Raw genomic sequence first — 20,817 nt, 5'->3', positions numbered from 1 at the left:
GGGTAACCTGCACAGGATGACAGTTACCACGCTATAGTGCAGTGGTTCTCGACCCAGTCCTCAGGGCTCACCTTGCCAGTCAGGTTTTGCTGAGCGCCAAACATGCTTAAGGAGCTTCTCCACAGATACAAGGATACCATACCAAACTTTTGTTGAAACGAATATCAATTTTTTGTTGCATATCCTTGGGAGGTACAGAGTCACAGCAGTTCTCTGGTGACATGCTCAGGGGAAGCACTACTCTGTCTCTCTCTGTACATTAGTGAAGTCTTCTTTTTATAGATAACATAGACAGTTTTAATCCCTAAATTGCATGGGAGTATCACGTACACAGTTATCATTTTTTTTTTTTTTTTTACATGAGAAAATTAGGCCTATTTTATCCTGATCCGTTTCCCAAGTTGGGGTCCACTTGCCTAGGGTCACATCAATCTTCTGTTAGTCCTTTGTCCTGTCATTTTTTTCACCCTCAGGGAGATCTCCAAGACTCTGTTTTCAAAGGTGGCACTGTAGTTGTGTTAGCCTGTGAGATTCTGACCTTTTCCTTCTGCTTTTTTTGTGACCCTATGACCCTTCATCACAAGTTTTAGACAGCTCCAGCTGTTGTCCAGATGTCTCCTGGACATTCTTCAAATTAGGGTCAATAGGGCATTTAAGGTTCACATGGCCAGAACTGCAAGCAGGCCAAGGAGCAGAGGATTCTGGGTCAATCATAGTCTCCATGTTGGTCTCAGACTCAGGCACACATATCATTTCCCTCTTGTGCCACTTTCAAATGGCAAGAGTGGCACACCAAAGCACCAGAGAGGGCAACAGGTCAGTGAAGATAGACTATGGCAAGTAGGCCTAAAAGTGTAGTCTAGCAACTAACCCTTGGCTTGTATCAGGTGTGCAGAACAGTGCATGTATCCCTTTAGATCCCTAATAATCAGGTCAATACAAAGTGTGGCCGCGGTTACCCTGCTTCTAACCCGCTTTCTACTCACTTTTCGGCCGCGTTAGTCCAACCCGCGATACACTATCCCCTTTAACCCATTCTTACCGCCTCTTTAAATCACCGGGTAACCCCTTCCGCCCGCGGCATGTATATTAGATGCAAACGATCGAATTAGCTATTCCCTCCCATACAGTAATGCGCGCCCCAACTATCGCTTTTTTAACCTGCAGTTTTGCCACGTGTTTAACCTGCTAACTTACCGCCTACCCTTACCCCTGCATTAGAGGCAGGGGTAATGGTAGGCGGCAAACTTTCCCCCAGCCCCCGCTCACCTGCCCTGGCCACGTCCATGGGTGCTGGTCTCCGGGGCAGCCCCAGTCCTCTCTCCCCTCCTCCCGAAGCAACGAAAGCGGAAAAAGCGAAAAAAAAAAAAAAAAAGTAGCAACGAAGCGACTTACTTTTCTTGCAGCCCTCCTCCGGAGATGGACCGCGGCTCCCCTGCCTCCCGGAGGCAGCTGCCGGCGAAGATGGATGCCTGCACGGGCGAAAGCGGCCCCTGTGCGTGCAATTTGGCCGCTCAAGGTGTGACGTCACGACGTTTGGCGTCACAGCATGTGACGTCACGTCTTGAGCGGCCAAATTGCATGCACAGGGGCCGCTTTCGCCCGTGCAGGCATCTATCTTCGCCGGCGGGGCCACTTTCGCCGCCGGCTGCCCCCCGGGAGGCAGGGGAGCCGCGGTCCATCTCTGGAGGAGGGCTGCAAGAAAAGTAAGTCGTTTCGTTGCTTTACACTTTACATGTCGTTTCACCAGTCCTCTCTCCCCCCCTCCCTGCGCCTTGCTTCGGGAGGAGGGGAGAGAGGACTGGCAATCCCGAGCGTAGGAGAACCGTCCACTTCCTGGTACCTGTCATTTCAAATGTCATTTGAAATGACAGATACCAGCGTGTCCGTGAAGCGTTAGGCCAGCGCACCCAGGATACTGTATAGCGCTCTATACAGTAAAATGGGTTGTGCGGGCCTAACGCTTCATGGATGCTTCTTGGACGCAGCTTGCATTTGCATGACATTTCAATATGGTATCGAGCGGTAGGTGAGCCGGACTGTGCGTGCGGCAACCGCAGGTGCGCCTGGCACTAACGCAGCTCTTCCTACCGCTCCTTACTGTATCGGCCTGAATGTAAGTAATACTCACATATACATACATATATATATATATATACACATATATAAGCATTTATCAGTTATCAAATGGCAGCATTAAGGCTGAGTTCCACTGAAAGTCATTCAGTTCTATGTTTGGGCTGCAGGTGCGGCTACATTATCATGACATTAGTCTTAAGTTATGGTTTACATTGCATGCGAAAAGAAGTACTATATGAAAACCTAACAGCACTCTGCAAGAGGAATAAATCAGGAAAGTGTGAGAAGCCAGGAACATAAGGAGGCAAACTAAGAGACAGCAGAATTCACACTGTCTTATGCATACATAATGTAGGACAGGATACAAAGTTGTTGAAAAACATAAGACATGTCTGGTCATAAGCAGCAGTGGAAATACAGGGAAGCAGAAGTGCCCCACTACCAAAAAACAACCATAAGAGTTTGTAAACCAAGCTCTAGGTAAATAGCATAATGGGCAGTGTTACAGGAAGAAATGCCCAAAACGTTATACAGGAAAATAATAGTAGAAGGGGGAATAACCAAATTTAGTATGTTGGTTAAGGTTAGAAGCAGTGGGAATAGAATATGGAAGACCAGCAATGTGACTACCTTAGACGCAGGCTGCAAAAGAAGAAATAAGGGGAAAGACTTGTGCAGAGGCACCAGCAGGAGGGCAAGTAAGAGAATGATAAAAATAGGAAGCATTCGGTAGTTGCAATTAGCTGCATTCCTTACAGCAAACAGAACAGCATATATTTGACATGTGCTGTCTGGCAGTCCAGCAGGCAGAATTATACATCCCTCTTTAACCTTGAATCACCCCTGAGACAACAAAGTTCATAACAGGGAAGGGAAGATCCAGGGAAAAGGACAGGTGGGCAGAAATCCGGAACTCTCGAACATTTGATTCACACCAAGGCATATCACACTGTGAAGTGGTAAGCAGTGGAACAGGGTGATTAGTTAGCATGATCAGTCCAGCTTCCATAGATAAAGGTGAAGGAGAACAAATCAAATAATAATCTAGCTGACTCAGCAAGTAAATGCATATACATATTAGAAGTTATAGGACTGGAAAATGCTACAAAACACTTGAAATGTAAGGACTAGTAAAAACTACATTAATTCAGACTGTATCATTAACTTGAAAATCTAAATAGTGGCATCTGCAAATAGGTACATAACTAGATATTGACTAGGTATATCCTAAAACAAAGGAAAGCAGTGTCTAGGTAAGGCCACACCCCCATAGAACAAGAAAAACCATAAAGAGAAGATCAGGCATAAAGTGTGAGCACTTCAGTCCATATAATGAAGGGTGCAAGATGACTTCTGTGGCAAAGGATGGGATGATTTCTGAAATCAATGACAAATGGCATATACAGTTCTCCCAGTATGGTACATTTTTTTACATCGAAGCATAGCCTCTTAACTCATTAAGTTAGATATATATGTTACAGATTAAAGCCTAATATAAGAGCAAAACAAATTCAAATTGTTCAGTAAGAAAATTCCATCATGTCAATAACTTCCTGCATCTAATAATCCCTACATAGTCTATTACTAAGCTGCATAATATTCCCATTTTACTATAAGGTAACATACAATATTCAAAGCCACAAACAACTTAGGTGCTCAGACATTTCATAAAAATATATTTCACTGAACTGACTACATAAATTCATTCATTGCATTCTTCAGTTGTAATGACACACAAATTACACAAAACAGACAATAATTAACTAATATTTGAGCTAAAAAATTAGACCAAAAAGTATTTGGATTGATCCAAAATAAAACAAAAGTCAGAATTAAAATAGATCTGCTTAAAAATGAAAGGAAATCAAACTGGGAAAAAATTAAAATTAATGTAATAGTTAAAGTGAAATTACAGTTTCATTGAAACTAAATGGGAAAACAGAATTACTTTGCATCAGATATCCGAACCATAGCACGGGAATACCAGCATCAATAAGGAATTAATAGTTTTAAGGACAAGCATGCATATTAGTGCTGTCTGCTAGTTCTCAACATTTATGGCTCTGGTCTGTATAAAAATAAATATCTTGTTGTGCTTGCAATTTAGATGATTGAACAGTATTTTCAACACACTCCTGGGTTAACATATCATTCTGATATGCCTTAATTCAGCAAATAGCGATCATGAAGCTACTTTCTGGTCTCTGTTATGCCTCTAGGAGGCACTACCACAAGTTGTGGTGTGATAGCTGCTCTCCATCTGCAGATATAAAACCCCTCTTGTTCTATTTCCTAAGGTAATGATATATAAGAGAGAAAATAATCTAAATCAGCATATATGGTTAAATTATTTTGCAAATTACTGCTGCAAACATGAGACCCATCAGTAAACCATGGCATGGAGTCCTGTATTTTTGAATTGGAATCTCATTGAGTAAAGGCAAAACTGAAATATATCCTGTTATCATTAGAATATGACATTTTTAATTAACAAATACTTTAGCATTGAATATATGTATATAATTTCTTTTTCTCTGACATCTGTTTAATTAAATAACTCATATCCTTAATCTATTTTCTTCTCTTATACATTACCATGCCATAACTCACTCCATCTACTAACATACCTGGAACCTCAAACAACTTAGGGCCAGATTTTTAAAAGGCTACGCACGATGGGCCTATTTTCAAAAGGCCCGGCGACTCGTGAAAAGCCCTGGGAAGCTTGTAAGTTGCGGGGGCGGGGTCAGGTGCTCCAGGCACAGTGGCCATTTGCTGCTGTGCTTGGGATCGTGCGCCTGCAGTTGGCAAGCGCGTGCAACTTGCGCCTATCCAGAGGCAGGCACAAAAGGTAAATTAAAAATTTTGGGTGGGTTAGAATAGGGCTAGGGGTGGGAAGGTCAGGTTAGGGAGAAGGGAACTTCCCTTCCAGGCTGCTCCGATTTTGGAGCACCCTGGGAAGGAACGGGGGAAGGCAGCACGGCTCGGCACACGCAAAGTGCACAATTGTGCACCCCCCTTGCGTGCGCTGACCCCTGATGTACATGTGCGCGTGCCGGGTAGCACGTGCACATGTACATCTGCGCGCACCTTTATAAAATCTACCCCTTACAGTGTAGAAACCCTCTGTTCAAGCAAACAAAAACTCTTCCCAAAAGGAGAGCTCCTTCAATTCATTTGAAAATCCTTAAACCTGATGTGAATCTGTTAAGATGTATGAGGAATAGTTTATATTAGTGCTTTGTAATATGAAATTAATCAAAACAAATTGTTACTGGATAGGGTAACAAAGGGTCTACTCCCTTCTTCATAATGATTTTTGTGTAGCTCTTCATCGTTAAGATAACCAAATGGAATCATTTTAACTCTCACCAGAATAAAGCAACTTCCCTACTCATTTCTTTTTTTTTTTTTTTCTGAGAGGAGTGAATTCCTGAGGGTGAGGCTACTCCTACTGCTACAGTAAAACAAACTTTCTTACCGCAGAAGTAACTTGAAAGCTTTTTTTACTTTACACTTCAATTATTAGTTTATTTATTGACAAAACACTTTACATACACACACATCTGGCAGAGCAGACATGTGGAAATAAAATCTCACATACAAAAAAACTTTGATTCATCTTTTAAATCTAATCACATGGGAAGATAAAGACAGCTACTGGATACCTTCTCATTTCTAACTAAAGTAGGAAACTACTGTGAACATTTTACCTAACTTGGAAAAAGAAATCCTATTCTGTTCTAACCACATGCTTTTTGATTTATTAAGCAGAAAAGCAATAAGGAAGCTTATCTCTATCTCTGTATAAACAATTATAAACATGTGCTTTGTTCAAAGAGCATGGCACTCAGAAACTAACTGCATGTTTCAGCTCATTCTGCCATACAGGTTTTTCCCCTAAATTTATTTAATTTATTTATTTAACATTTTTCTATACCGACCTTCAAGGTTGAATACCATATCAGGTCGGTTTACATCGAACAGGGGTAGATCAGTATAACGTAACATAACATAAGGAGCAAATTTTGTGGTAAGAGACAAGAGCAGAGAAGCAAAAAGTTACATAATAACAAGGACCTTGAACTTGGAAGCTGGTTCAGCTGGAAAAAGAGAAGCCTTAAGAAGGTATTAAATTAAGTACATTGTGATATGTCCAAACTAGTAAATGAGGTGAATATTGGCGGGGCGAAGTTCCATATTCAAAAGCTGAGTAGTTATCTAGTGAAAGTTTGATGGATCAGGGAAGGCTTGTAAGAAGAGCCAAGTTTTGAGTTTTTTTTTAAATGTAGTTAGGCACGGTTCCATTCTGAGTTCTGAGGGGAGGTTGTTCCAGATGGATGGACCTGCTGTAGAAAAAGCTCGGTCCCTGGTAGAGATGAGTCGTGTGGCTTTAGATGGCGGGGCTTGTAGAGTTCCTTTGTAGGTTTCCCTCATTGGTCTGTTGGAAGTGTGGAGTTTGAGTGGGAATTCGAGGTCGAGATGGAGGAGGTTATGAATTGATTTGTGGATTAGAGTTAGCGATTTGTGTAGAGCCCTGTAACTGACTGGTAACCAGTGTAGATTACGGAGGATGGGCGTAATATGGTCTCTCTGGTTGGTGCTTGTCAAAATTCTTGCTGCAGCGTTCTGTATCATCTGTAAGGGCTTGGTTGTAGAGCTTGGTAGGCCGGTGAGGAGAGCGCTGCAGTAGTCAATTTTGGCAAATATTAGAGATTGGAGAACAGTCCTAAAGTCATGAAAATATAGGAGAGGTTTGAGTCTTTTTAACACCTGAAGTCTGTAGAAGCACTCTTTAGTTGTGGTTTTGATCATATTCTTTAGGTTAAGACGGTTGTCTATAATTACTCCAAGGTCTCTCACATGAGAGTGGGTGAGAAGGTGTTTGTGATGAATCTGAGATGAGAGGTTTTCTTGGTTGGAGGAAATGAATAGGAGTTCAGTCTTAGATGCATTGATGACCAGATTTAGACTGTTGAGGAGATTAGTGATGGCTTGTAAGCTGTTGTTCCAGAGTGCGAGGGATTTGTTAATAGATTCTGTTATGGGAATCAAAATCTGAACATCGTCTGCGTAGATGTAGTGAATGAGGTTAAGACTAGTTAACAGTTGGCAAAGGGGAAGGAGGTAGATATTGAAAAGGGTAGGTGATAGGGATGAACCTTGTGGTACGCCAAGAGCGGAATTTGTAGATGGTGATTCCTTATTGTTGATTTTGACTTTAAAACTCCTGTTACTGAGGAACGACTTGAACCAATTGTGGACTGTTCCCGAGATGCCTATGTCTGAAAGGCGATTCAAGAGGATGAGGTGGTTGACGGTGTCGAAAGCCGCCGAGATGTCTAGAAGGATTAGGAGAAAGGAGTGTCCTTTGTCTAGCCCCATAATAATATGGTCTGTTAGAGATATGAGTAGGGTTTCAGTGCTGCGAGATTTGCGGAACCCATATTGGGAAGGGAAAAGTAAGTTGTGATCTTCTAGATAATCAGAAAGCTGGGTGTTGACCAATTTCTCAGTGAGTTTGGCTAAAAATGGTAGATTCGAGATAGGGCGGAAATTAGCCAGAACACCAGGGTCTAGGTTATGTTTCTTGAGGAGTGGTTTCAGGGAAGCGTTTTTTAGACTATCTGGGTAGAATCCTTGAGTTAAGCAGCAGTTTATGATTTTGGTTAAGGGACCAGAGATTATATTTGGGATAAGTAGCAGTAGCTTGGAAGGTATGTTGTCCGATGGGTGGCTAGATGGTTTTTGCCTTTTGAGAATGGATTCGATCTCTTTGGTCGATGTTAATTCGAATTTGTCGAATTTGATTCCCTTAAGAATGTAGGTGTTATCGAATGAGGTGGTGTAGTCAGTCTTGGTTGGAAGGAGAGCAAGTGTATTTGAAATCTTCTGCTGAAAGAATAGGGCTAACTCATTTGCTTTGGTTTGAGCTTGTTCGTCAGGAATTGATGGTGGTAGAGACTTTGTTATTTGAGAGACATATGCAAAGAGGGTTTTTGCATCAAATTGGAGATCATGGATTTTATTACCGAAGTATTCTCTTTTTGCTTTTAGAATTGAAGTCCTGTAGAAATGTAGAGTTCCTTTGTATGACAGTAGTGTAGTGGTGGAAGGTGCTTTGCGCCATTTATTTTCTTTGTGGCGTAATTCTTGTTTTATCCGTTTGAGTTCGCTGGAGAACCAAGGTTGATTTCCTTTTTTTGTCGTGTTGCTTAGTTTCGTGATTGTTGGGCAGAGTTTATTTGCTACCTCTTCAGTGATCTTGTGCCATGATAGCACTGCAGTGTTAGGATTGGCCAGATCTAAATTAGAGAGTTCCTTGGAGAGGTGTTCACTGAGGGTCTCAGAAGCACAAGGTTTCCTGAATTGAAAGGAGGAAAGGTGCTGTGGGGGGGGGAGACTGTTTTTTTGTAGTGAGGGTGGTTGTTATCAGAAAGTGATCTGACCAGGGGATAGGGGTACACACAGGTTCCGTGGAGTTGGAGAAGTTAGAGTTGATAAAAATAAGGTCCAGGGTATGTCCTGTATCTATAGTATTTCATTATATATAATAGGGCTAAAATATAAAAATTTATGAACAGTCATGTAACAGCATTCCAGTCTGATTCAGGACCAAAACATGTATGCAGAGAAAATGGACAAGACAGCTTCTTTCTCTCTATTTCTTGATCAGAGCCATTCATCTTCCTTATCTAACTCACATACAAGTATATATTTACCCATCGTTTAAAGAAACCATACCTTATTAGTTTCTGTCCAAATTCAATGCTAGCCATCAAAAGAAAGCTGACCAAAACCAACAATGTACTTAATTAAATTCACTGCAAAGATTAACTCATTTCTCCACAACTTTAATTCCCCATCAGTCCATTTAAAACTTTCAAACAGAAAAAGCAATTCATTTAAATCAGTTCTCCCCACTGTTTCTACTTGCCAATGAGAATTACTTTGAGCTTTATATAACCCCCTCTTCCTCTTATCTTCCAACACAGTTAACTGTCCAGCTCCCAGTGCCCTTTCAAGTTCTAAAAATTCCACGGCAATTGTAAACTGAAACTGAGCTGTGATTCCTAGAGAGGATCCCCACTCAGTGTGATGCATTAATATAGTTACACCATGGCAGCAATCAGATATAAACAGAAAATCCAATTCCAAACAATGCTTTTCCAAAAACTTTCCCTTCTTATGCTCCTCTAAGTAATCTCAGAGCCCTGCAAGCAAGGCAAGGACTTAAAACAAAACAAAAGACTAAATGTTGCGGTTTTAAAACTCTTTGTATTGTTTTCCAATACAAATTTATTAACAAATCTATAGGCAAACAAATCAGAATCACTCCTAATAAGCTTTCACTAATTATGATAGAAAGAACCTAACAATGAGTGGGTGTCCCCATGGCAAATCAAAATAAATAGTGCACTTCTATCTATAATTGGCCAAAAAAAATCTTTTACTTGCAAACAACAAAAATTATACTTGCATACAGATCTGTCTTTTGCTTACCACTGTGGCACGAGTCCATCTTCAAGTCTCTGCTTTCTCTCTCTTTGTCTGTCTCCAGGTATAACTTCTCAATAGTCAGACATCCAGAACATTTTATCTGGGTAACTTCCTTCGGACGAGAAGCCAACTGATGTCCGAGTACCAGTGTTGGGTCTGAGCCTGTCCAGCAGATTCAGACGCAAGACTGCGCAGTGCACGGTGGCCTCAGCCGCCACGAAGTCCTGCTGCGGTTGCCAGATGTTAAGCACCAAACATACTTAAGGAGCTTCTCCACAGACACAAGGATACCATACCAAAATTTTATAGAAACAAATATCAATTTTTTATTGCATATCCTTGGAAGGTACAGAGTCACAACTGTTCTCTGGTGAAATGCTCAGGAGAAGCACTACTCTGTCTCTCTCTCTCTCTGTACATTAGTAAAGTCTTCTTTTTATAGATAACATAGCCTTAATCCCTAAATTGATGAACCTATGGGAATATCACATACACAGTTTCTCATGTCAAAAAGAAGATAAATTAAACCTGTTACCCTGACCCTTTCCCAAATGTTTCCAAGTTGGGGCCTACTTGCCTAGTGGTCACATCAGTCTTCTGTTAGTCCTTTGTCCTGTTATTTTTTCACCCTCAGGGAGATCTCCAAGACTCTGTTTTCACCAGTGCCACTGTAGTTGAAATGTTAGCCTGTGAGATTCTGACCTTTTCCTTCTGCTTTTTTTGTGACCCTATGACCCTCCCTCACAAGTTTTAGACCGTTCCAGCTGCTGTCCAGATGTCTCCTGGAATTTCTTCAAATTATGGTCAGTAGGGCATTTAAGGTTCACATGGCCAGAACTGCAAGCAGGCCAAGGCAGCAGAGGATTCTGGGTCAATCATAGTCTCCATGTTGGTCTCAGGCACACACATGTTTACTGGATATCCATAATGAATATGCATAAGAGGTTTACATACAATAGAGGCAGTGCATGTAAATCAATCTTATGCATATTCATTATAGATATCCTGAAAACCTGACTGGGTTGAGAACCTCTGCTATAGTGGAGAGGAGGAGTAACCTAGTGCAGGGGTGGCAAACTCCAGTTCTTGAAAGCCACAAACAGGCCTGGTTTTCAGGATACCAACAATGAATATGCATGACAGATTTGCATTCACTGTCTCCATTATATGCAGATCTATCTCATGAATATTCACTGCGGATAGTCTGAAAACATGGCCTATTTGTGGCTCCCAAGAACTGGAGTTTGCTACTCCTGGCCTAGAGGTTAGATCAACAGGCTGAGAACTAGGGAAGTCAGGATTCAAATCCCAGTGCTGCTCCTTGGGACCTTGGGTAAGTCACTTCACCATTACCTCCAGTACAAATTTGAGAAAATACTGTGGGATTTACTAAGCTATCAGATCAAGTACCACAGTTTTATAAATCCTCTATTTTCCCCATTGCTAAAATACCATGGTGAAAAATATCATGTGCTAGTAGCTCCATCCCAAGGCTGCTATTATGTTAAAAGGGCTGATTGGCCAGAAGTACCTTTCATGGTGGAGCCAAGCCCCCAGAGGCCTGGTGAAGCTGGCAACCCCATTGTTGGAAATTTAAAAAAAAAAAATTCTTGTGGTAAAGGCCCCTCCAACTCACATAGAACCTCTGCCCCTTATACCAAAATAGCTCCTTCCAAAGCCACAACCCTCATTGCTCAATTGTAGCCCTTCCCCTGTCCCCCCCTCCCCCCTACCATACCTCCATTCCTTAAAAATCCCTGGTGGCTTAGTGGGGCCTGAATGTCCTCTAGGCTCCAGGTCCTGCACACTCATGTTCAATATGGTGCTGGCCTTTTATCTACTGGGCATGCCTCTCACTATGCAGCCTAGCATTCTTCTGACTCTTACCCTGGCCTAGGATCATCCTATCATGGGCCTGATCCTAGGCTCATCTTCTGAACTGAAGTGTCAGTGATTAAGTCAAGGGTGCTCAAATGTGGGGAGAAGCGTGAATGATCCTGAAGAGGGGCACACTGGTTGGCTGATCAAGAAAGGAAACAAATATGACTGTGCTGTCCAAGGTTGGTACCACGGCGGCACTGCAAGCTCAGGACAGAGGCAGTATAATGATGCCATGGCTTAGCCACGTGTCTTGTGCGAGTAAATACTTATGCACACATTTCATGTTAAAGTCCCGGAACGCCCATGTCCCACCCCTTTTTTTTTGCAACTTATTTGTGCCCGTACCAGGACATATGCACGTACTCGGACTCTGTCTAGATGCTCCACATCTAGACAGAAAGGCCATATACCACAGACAAATGGTAAGGGGTGGAACATTTTTCAAAAAACTTGTATGCCTGCCCGAGGGTGGTAGGAGAGGCCTAGCTCAAGAAGTTTGCTCATGCGAGTTTGGAGAAACATGTTGAGCATTGGGTGAGAAATAGTTATTTGAGGATTAAGATGCTTAGGCAAATTAAACCTTTTTTGGATGTTTTTTGTGTTAAGATTTGCGGTTTATGCCTTGGTTCTCTCATATCTTGATTATTGTAATGCTTTTATTTTTGGGACTTCCAGCAAAATTAATATGAAAATTGTAACCGATTCAGAACAGAACAGCCCGTATTGTCACCGGAAGTACTAGGAGATCCCCGGCTAGCCCGTTGTTACTAAATCTTCAATGACTTCCAGTGAGTGCCAGATGTAAATTTAAAAATCTTTCTCTGGCGTTCAAAGCAGTTGGAGAATCATCTGAGTTGACAATAGATCTAATAGAAATTTAAGATCAATTAAGAGACAATTATTAAAGGGCCAAGCGGTGAAAGCATTTCATCATTCTCACCTGAACTCTAGATCGTTTTCAGGGATGGTTCCATAGTTGTGGAATAGACTTCCATTGAGTTAAGAGACGAGGGGCATTTGTTAAAAATTCCGGAAGGCTTTAGAAACGTGCCTCATGATTGAGATTATAAAGTAAGGTTAAATTTATATGTATTTTAAGTTATGATTATTGCAGAGATGCATCCAAATTATGTTGTACTTCACTTAAGAAAAATGTACCTGTTAGGTGATTGAAAACTGCTTTTAAATAAATGCCTGGCTTAAGCAAGCAATTGTGCAGACGGTAAGTGGAATAGCTCTAATGAAAAACAAAGAACAAGTAAGCTTGCATAGTGCTAGACGTATATAGTTTTATCCATTCATAATTAAAGGGTGACCGTTTCTGTTATTTAAGATCAAATCAGCAGTGGTTACAAGATCAGGGTCCAATGACTTAAGATTGCCCATGTCCATAAAATGGGCAAAACCTGCTTGGTACATATGTCCACAGGGGTCAGTGTTTTTTGTGTTTGCCCCTGCGCTGACCCTGATGATTTCTGAAAAATTTTACTTTACCTTTCTATATTACTCAAATGCTCGATGGTAGTAATAATAATAATATTGTTCTCTTTATTTTTAGAACAAGCAACTGAAGATATTGAATTGCAAACTATTGAGGGTTAGTAAAGAGCTATTTGGTACAAAACATTACCTCTTCATCAAGATAAATACATGAAAATGAAGATATCACACAGCAGTTTGTGGTGGTATTTGCCAGACATGATTTGAAATGAAAATATTGAATGTAAAATGTTGCTCTAAAAGGCAGTCTTGAATGTGAAGTGTCAACAAGGCTATGATAAGTAGGGATGGTTGTAGATGCGAACTCTAATAAATCAATTTCTGTTGTGTTAATTGAACATTTGCAGAATGAAATGAGATGTCCGTATTGTCTTGTGAAAGTAAAATATCTATAGCTAGGGAAGATGCAATCCGATGTAATTGGTCATGACGCCATGCTAATGAACACATGTCAAACAAGACAAATTACCCCGCCAACTGTACAGTAAATGTTAAAATGAGTCAGAAGCTCAGCAATATGAATTTGACACCTCTCTGCTTCTGCCATTTGCTAGGACCTTGGCCAAAGTTACTTTACCTCCCTGTATAATTAGGACCTAATTAAAAAGGAGGCATTTGTCTTCTTCTGGCACAATGCGTCAATGAGCTAGTCGCTTTTTTCTACAAATTGACACCTATGTTTTGTTCTGTCTTTTGTCAAGGGGAGAGTATAGCAGAAGACTGTTGAAGCCTCAGGGAACCGATGCATCTCCATCTGCTAAACACATTTGGTTGTTGGGATGCCAGCACCCACCTGTCTTTCAAATCCATTTCCATTGTTCCAGGACTTGTTAAAGCAGGTTTCAAAAAAAGTTTAAAACAGTAACAAGCTACAGCTTCAGGACAGAGAACGCAACACCTTCATAACATTACCTCCAACTAACATGCCAGTATTTTTTCCTTTGTACTGGATGTGCATCTCGTGGGAAACTTTGCTTGAACCAGTTCTTAAAAGTTTACTTTTCAAACTGTACTGTTGCTGTAGTGGAGCAAGAGGGTCCCAGGTTTGTCTTTCGTGTTATGGGGAAGAAAAGCTGTTACTTTTTATGATTGTGGAAGGATGCTGTTCACTGCAGAGAGAGTAGCTCCTTTATTTGGAGTATTCAGGTTTATTTTATATGAAAGCTGTAAAGTTATACCATGCTACTAATTGTATTTATTGTGCATGCATATTAATAAAAAAAAAAAATTGCTCCGATTTGCATTATTGCATTCTTTGCCCTTCTGCAAAACCATATGCCAGAGTCCTACCATTAGCTGTCCTATTCCACTGTCTTTTAAGACTTGTGTAATTTACATTATTGAATGAGTAACACCCATTCATTGGTTAGGCTTAAATCACACTTTTCCTCCACAAAATGACAAGCTTAAATATATTGCACCTAGTCTTATATTTAAAGAAACCTTGACATTTTCATGAATCATATATAACAAATGCAATGTCACTCACTCCTGTTAATTCCCTAGATTTTCCCCATAACATTCTTTAATCTTACCTCCTGTTTAGCCATCAAAAATCAGGTTCAGACATAGGGGTACTATTTCAGGTTTATGCAAGCAGCATGACAACACTTTTTTTTTTTTTTTTTTTGGTGGGGGGGGGGGGGGAACCTTTTGCATTACAAATCATCCCAATGTCAAAGCTGCAGGCCCTAGCTTTTTGCTCTGAAATAAAATGTTTAACTTTTTCAGCACTACATAGAAAATTGTTCCTTGTAGAAACCAGCATGCAACGAGTGCCCTTTCACAGAGGAAGGTGATGGGGTTGCCATTCCAATAGAACAGTATATGGAGACCACTGTTGGGAACTGTAGCAGCAGTTGCTAGACCAGTACAGCATCGATGGATTTAATAAAATAGGACACTTTGGATGCTTGCCTGAACATCCCTTTGTTTGACGCTTAAGACCAGCATAAGCACTTTGGAGCTCCTGACAAGCTTTGCTAACTGTAGTGTGAAGTACCATTTGTGAGTCCAATCGTAGCTTTTTCTTTTCAAAGTGTTTACTAATAGGAAACTAAAGTTGGATGTGCTAGCAGGTGCTAAAAATCTAATACAATGTATGCTTGTGCCCAGCACTTTACAAACCTAAAGAACAGGTTCTTCACAAGCTGTAGCTTTCACTGGAGATCTGTGACAGTAGTCCCAGCCAGTTTTTACGCTGACATTGAAGCAAGCAGCAACAGTTCAGGATGAGTTTCCTCCTCCTATTATCTATAACTGCATTAACAGACGATACATAAAACAGGAAAGCACTCAACATCCAAGTTGAAGGAGGGTAAAGTTCAGATAACCTTCTTGGGGATAGCAGAGCCAGATTGGATCCCAGGGTGCTAGGTGGGCAAATTGTCAACCTGACAAGATAAGAGAACCATCCTTGCTTGGGTCAAGCAATGAGGGCAAGATGCACCCAGTCTTCAAGTACCTTCTGTACCATCCTCGTTACTAATAGAAGTGGAGGAAAGGCATGCAGCAGACCTGCATCCCACTTGCGAAAAATGTCTGGTATGGATCTGAACTTACTTTGAAGAATGGATAAAAAATTTCAACTTTGTTATCCTCTAATGCTATAATGCAAACTCCAGTCCTCAAATTCCAGAAACAGGCCAGGTTTTCAGGATATCCACAATGAATAGGCATGAGCTAGATTTACATACAATGGAAGCAGTGCACACACATCTCTCATGCCGTTCATTGAGAGATCCTGAAAACCCTGGCCTATTGTGGCACTCAAGGTCTGGAGTTTGCTATCACTGCTCTAATGTGAACAAGTTGATTGATAGGCAACGCCCGAGGTGGAATAGCCTACCTGCCACCCCTTGGGGATCAGGGACCACTCATGGGAGCAAAAAGCTCTGCCAAAGTGATCCATCAGCCTGTTGGAGATCCTGGGAAGGTAAGGTGCCTGAAGAAAAGCTGCAACTGTAATCTCACTCAAATTCTCAGGAACTCCTAGCAGAGGGTCCAGGACCCCATGTTTCCCTGTTTGTTCATGCAGAACATTATTTGGTTGGTTTTGATTAGAATTCTCTTTCCCTGAAGGAGATGTGAGATTACTCTCACTGCATGTTGAATGGGTCATAGCTCCAAGATGTAGATTTGAAAACAGCCCTTCGGTCACCATCCAGCTCCCTTGAGTTCAGGAGGAATCCATGTGTACACCCTTTGCCTGGTGGATTCATCCATTGCTAGTGTTACCTGATTAGGCAGAATTCAAAGAGGAGCATCTGTCTCCAGGACATTTGGATCTAGCCACCAAAGGATAGATTTTCATCTCCACAGTAACCTTCACAGGGTGTGACAAGGGTTTAAGCAATTGATGCCATGGGTGTGTAGATACTAATGGGAAAACTCATAGGAGTAGATTTTAAAAGGTACGCGTGGGAGTAATTTGTTTGCGCAACCCAGCGTTAACAAATCTACTCCCGATTTTATAACATGCACGCACAAGGATGAGCAAAATCGGCAGCGCAGCCATCTTCTGTTCCCTCCGAGGCCGCTCCGAAATCTAAGCAGCCTTGGAGGGAACTTTCCTTCTGGCCTTCCCCTATCTAACCCACCCCCCCAGCCCTAATTCCCCCCCCCACCTTTATTTTACAAGTTACGCGGCATAACTTGCACGTGCTGGCCAGCTGCCGGCGTGCCATGTTCCGGTCCAGGGGTGGTCCGGAGGCCGTGGCCACACCCCTGGGCCAGAACCACACACCCCCCCCCCCCCCCCCCGGAAAGCCTATGCAAAATAGGTTGCGCGCGCCACTGAGCCTATGCAAGATAGGTTCTGCGCGCGCAGGGGGTGGAAGGGGCAGCTTTTCGGGGGTTACGCCCTAACCCTTTGAAAATCTGCCCCATAGTGAGACAAGTCATGCTTCTGCTACATAGCAGAGGACAACCAGGATTGCTCAGGCTGGGACTTAATCCCATTGTAGTAAATTCTAGAGCAGCGTGTGAAGACAAAATGCCCAATCTGATGGGAGGAATGCTTTCTCCTCCATTGTGTCGGTCCATGGCCCTGTGAACTTGGATAGAAACTAGGATTGACTGACTTAGAGAAATTGATTTTGAACCCTAGTGCCTGAAGGAACTGGATCATCATCTCCAGGGGTCCAACACCTCTGCTTGGGAAAGTCCCATCACCAGCCAATTGCCCAGATAAGGAAAGTCATATCCCCTGCTAAAGATGTGCCACTGCTAGGCATTTTGTGAAGACCCAAGGGTCCACTGAGAGCCTAAAGGGAAGAACTTTATATTGGTAGTGAGAGGAATTCACCATGAATATGAGGCATTTCCAATGAGACTGACAGTTTGCTATATGATCATATGCATCTTTCAGATTCAGGGTGCTTATCCAGTCTCCCGCTTGAATGAAGGGCTGCATGGTGTGCAGGAAGTTCAAGTTTATCATTTTAAATGTTAACAAGTTAAATCAACTTAACAAATGATACAACAGAGATCAAATTGAATATAAAAAAGGAAAAAAATACAATAGGAAATATAAGATCTCAAAGTACTCTCTCAGACCATTAGAAAAGGGGAGATCCAATGAAAATAAGAGAGGAAATATAATAGAGGGGGGAAAAAAAGCCCATCAAATGCTAAGGGAAAAATTCTTCAAAAATTTAAGGTACCATATATCACAGAGGTTACCGATTGGGTCTTAAGGGCGCAGTAGCCTGGCTGGACCCATCATTAAGGAAAACATTTAATTGGGCGGGATCAAAGACGACATATTTAACTCCCCAAAATCTAACATTTGCATGGAAAATACAACCAAAACAAAGCCCCCAAACCGCAGGACGCATCAACAAGAAACATTTCCTCTTAGTCTGAGTTACTTTGGACACATCTTGAAACACACAAATCTTGAACCCTAAAAAGGGGTTCTCTCTTGCAAAAAAAATAATTTCAGGATCAAGTCCTGATCAGACTCCAAAGCAAACATAAGTAGAGTAGAAGATACATCTTCATCCACCGAACTTTCATGAAAAGAAGAAAGATGAGAGGAATCTGGTAAACCACCAAGCATCTCTCACTTGACCAACTTCCAAATTTGCAGGAACCTAGTTGGCTTTAGAGATAGGAGGAAGCAAACTTTAACAGTAACATATCTACGTAATATCTCCCCAGGAGTATTGAGCTTTTTTTTTTTCTTTTTTAAAGGAAAGTTAATAATGCTAATACTCAGCAACATACATGTTCAAGATTGTTCTGTAGATATAAATGACCAACCGAAACAGTTTCAACAGATTTCTGCAAGGCTGCCCCTTGGTCTCCCAAGAGTCCACTCTCAATGCAATTTCAACCAACTGAGAGTGTGAAGCTTGAAATGAGTTAGTTTTGTCTTAACTTACACTGCTGTATCTAAGAAACTTGGGGGGGGGGGGGGGGGGGGTATTTACTAACCATTTTTACCATAAACACAAAATGGGAGAAATCCTTTAGAAAATAAGCCCCTAGGTTAGAAAGATTTGCTTTAACTTCCCAAATTATGTCCAAAGTAATAGTGGTGGGCTTAGCCATGGGAGTAAACGGTACCTCTTTGAAATCTGTCCCATCCGTGGAAATAACCGGGGAAGAAGCAGCAAGCAGAGATTCGGCTCCCAGCACACACCAGCCGTCAGCTCTGCAACTCAATTCTGCCATTTGGGCACCTCCCGACACCAAATCAACCAGCACTATGATGTCATCTAGGCCCGACATTCCTGTCAGCACCAACCGCAAGAGGCCTGGGTTGCGGAGGTGTTCAGCACAACTCTGGGGTTAAAGATGACTCAAGGCCTGGGGCAGCCAGCGACAGACCACTGCTTGGAAAGCTGCCCAAAGACACCCCAGCGGAGTTTGAAGGAAGATCCTGGCTCCGGAAAACTTTTGTTCATTGGGCCGGTTAAAGTCAAACCTTTAGAGACTTCCAGGTACACCTTTGCCTTGCCCTTCCTCTTACCCATAACAAAGAAAGGTAAGAAAAATTTAAGAGGCAAAAATTTTAAGTCAAGAGTAGAATCGATGGAGCAATAGAAAAGGCTTTTGATAGGGTGTACTGGTCCTTTCTGTTTGCAGAATTGGAAAAGGTAGGTTTGGTTGGGTCCTTTTCTACCTGGGTTAAGGAGCTCTACAGGGATCCCCTTGCATGTCTAAAAATTAACAATAGCTACACATAGAATTTTCAGGTAAGGGCTGGGACTAGGCAAGGTTGTCCTTTGTCCCCGCTCTTGTTTGCCCTTAGCCTGGAACCCCTGGCAGCTATCAGTCATACCCCTGAGGTACAAGGGATCCCCATTGGCTCCCAACAATACAAAATATGACTCTATGCCGACAATATCTTCTCACTTCCCCACCCACTGACCTCCCTGACTGCGACACGACACCAGTTGGAAAAGTATGGGCGTCTCTCCGGGTTTCGGGGAAACCCTAATAAATCAGTTTTCCCAAGGCATTAGAGCGGGAAGGGAAAAGGGAATTTCCATTTGACTGGCCCCATTCGCTATTTGGTAGTAAATCTGGGACTGAATCTTAAGGAGTTGGTACAGGAGAATTACCAATCTTTGGTGTGCAGTTTAATGGGCGATTTGGATAAATGGCAGCGAATACAGCTCTCTTGGTTCGGCAGGATTACTGCTATTAAAATGAATATCTTGGCAGCGATTTCGGAGGAGGGAAAGCACCCGGAGAGCTTCGCATTACCATTTCCTGGTTTCCTGTGGCAGCTACCCCGACGTCAGCGGGAGGGGCCGAGAGACGCAATAAGAACAGCGTCCCAGAGGTACCTGAGTTGCAGCGATTTCGGAGGAGGGAAAGCACCCGGAGAGCTTCGCATTACCATTTCCTGGTTTCCTGTGGCAGCTACCCCGACGTCAGCGGGAGGGGCCGAGAGACGCAATAAGAACAGCGTCCCAGAGGTACCTGAGTTGCAGCGATTTCGGAGGAGGGAAAGCACCCGGAGAGCTTCGCATTACCATTTCCTGGTTTCCTGTGGCAGCTACCCCGACGTCAGCGGGAGGGGCCGAGAGACGCAATAAGAACAGCGTCCCAGAGGTACCTGAGTTGCAGCGATTTCGGAGGAAGGAAAGCACCCGGAGAGCTTCGCATTACCATTTCCTGGTTTCCTGTAGCAGCTACCCCGACGTCAGCGGGAGGGGCCGAGAGACGCAATAAGAACAGCGTCCTTTCGGCGCGCCACCAAAGCCGCGCGCACCTAAGGGGCGCGCGGCTTTGTTCGGCTTCGTTCGGCGTTGGGAGGAGTTGGAGGTGAAACCCTGCCGGAATTTGCTGCCACAGAGGCAAGTAATATTTAACATTGTATCAAAGAACGAACAGCCTGTTGTCCAGTAAAGATTTCTTAAAATGCCCCCCAAAAGGAAGGGCAGAATAAGGGTGTACCCTTCTCTACCGCCCCCGTCTCCAATACAACAGGAAATTGTTCCGTTTTTTTTCGGTTCCTGCAGAAACCCCAGTGGCTAAGGATACCGCTGGCTCGAGTACTTTGGGAGGAGTAGCCGAGTCTATGGAGGAGGCTTCACTGAGTCCGAACCTGGATAAACCACCTATGTGCAGGGCAACAGAGGGCTCTATAATAGGTACACCCGAGGAACTCAATATTGTTGAGTCACAACCCCAAATTGAGAACATCTTTAGAGGGACCGGAAATGAGACACAAGATCAAGTCTCAGATGGTAGCCATAGAGAGACTCCTGAACGACCTCCGGTGGTAACACTGGATTTGCTTTGGGACATTATGACTAAAATGTCTATGGATATTAAGAGGTTAGATAAGAAAGTCGATACAATGGCAGGGAAAGGTCAGCAGGATATAATGGATATCTG

At 42.6% G+C, this 20,817-nt stretch overlaps 1 protein-coding gene across 2 annotated transcripts in view; it reads left to right on the top strand.

Annotated features, from left to right (window-relative positions):
* The window catches only part of VSTM5 (V-set and transmembrane domain containing 5), a 73,905-nt gene extending 59,713 nt beyond the window's left edge, over positions 1-14,192 (top strand). The window contains exons 4-5 of one of the 2 annotated variants that reach the window (XM_029602332.1): positions 13,019-13,057; positions 13,662-14,192. In XM_029602332.1, coding sequence (XP_029458192.1) covers positions 13,019-13,057; positions 13,662-13,687 — 65 coding nt within the window. In that variant the 3' untranslated portion in view covers positions 13,688-14,192. Of the gene's footprint in view, positions 1-13,018; positions 13,058-13,661 lie in introns of those variants that run through there. The other variant, XR_003856848.1, reaches the window with a different exon arrangement.
* The last annotated feature ends 6,625 nt before the right edge of the window (positions 14,193-20,817 follow it).

This window comes from Rhinatrema bivittatum, chromosome 5, assembly GCF_901001135.1.
Source record: "Rhinatrema bivittatum chromosome 5, aRhiBiv1.1, whole genome shotgun sequence".
Classification (NCBI taxonomy): Eukaryota; Metazoa; Chordata; class Amphibia; order Gymnophiona; family Rhinatrematidae; genus Rhinatrema; species Rhinatrema bivittatum.
This window is presented reverse-complemented; position numbering and strand designations above follow the sequence as displayed.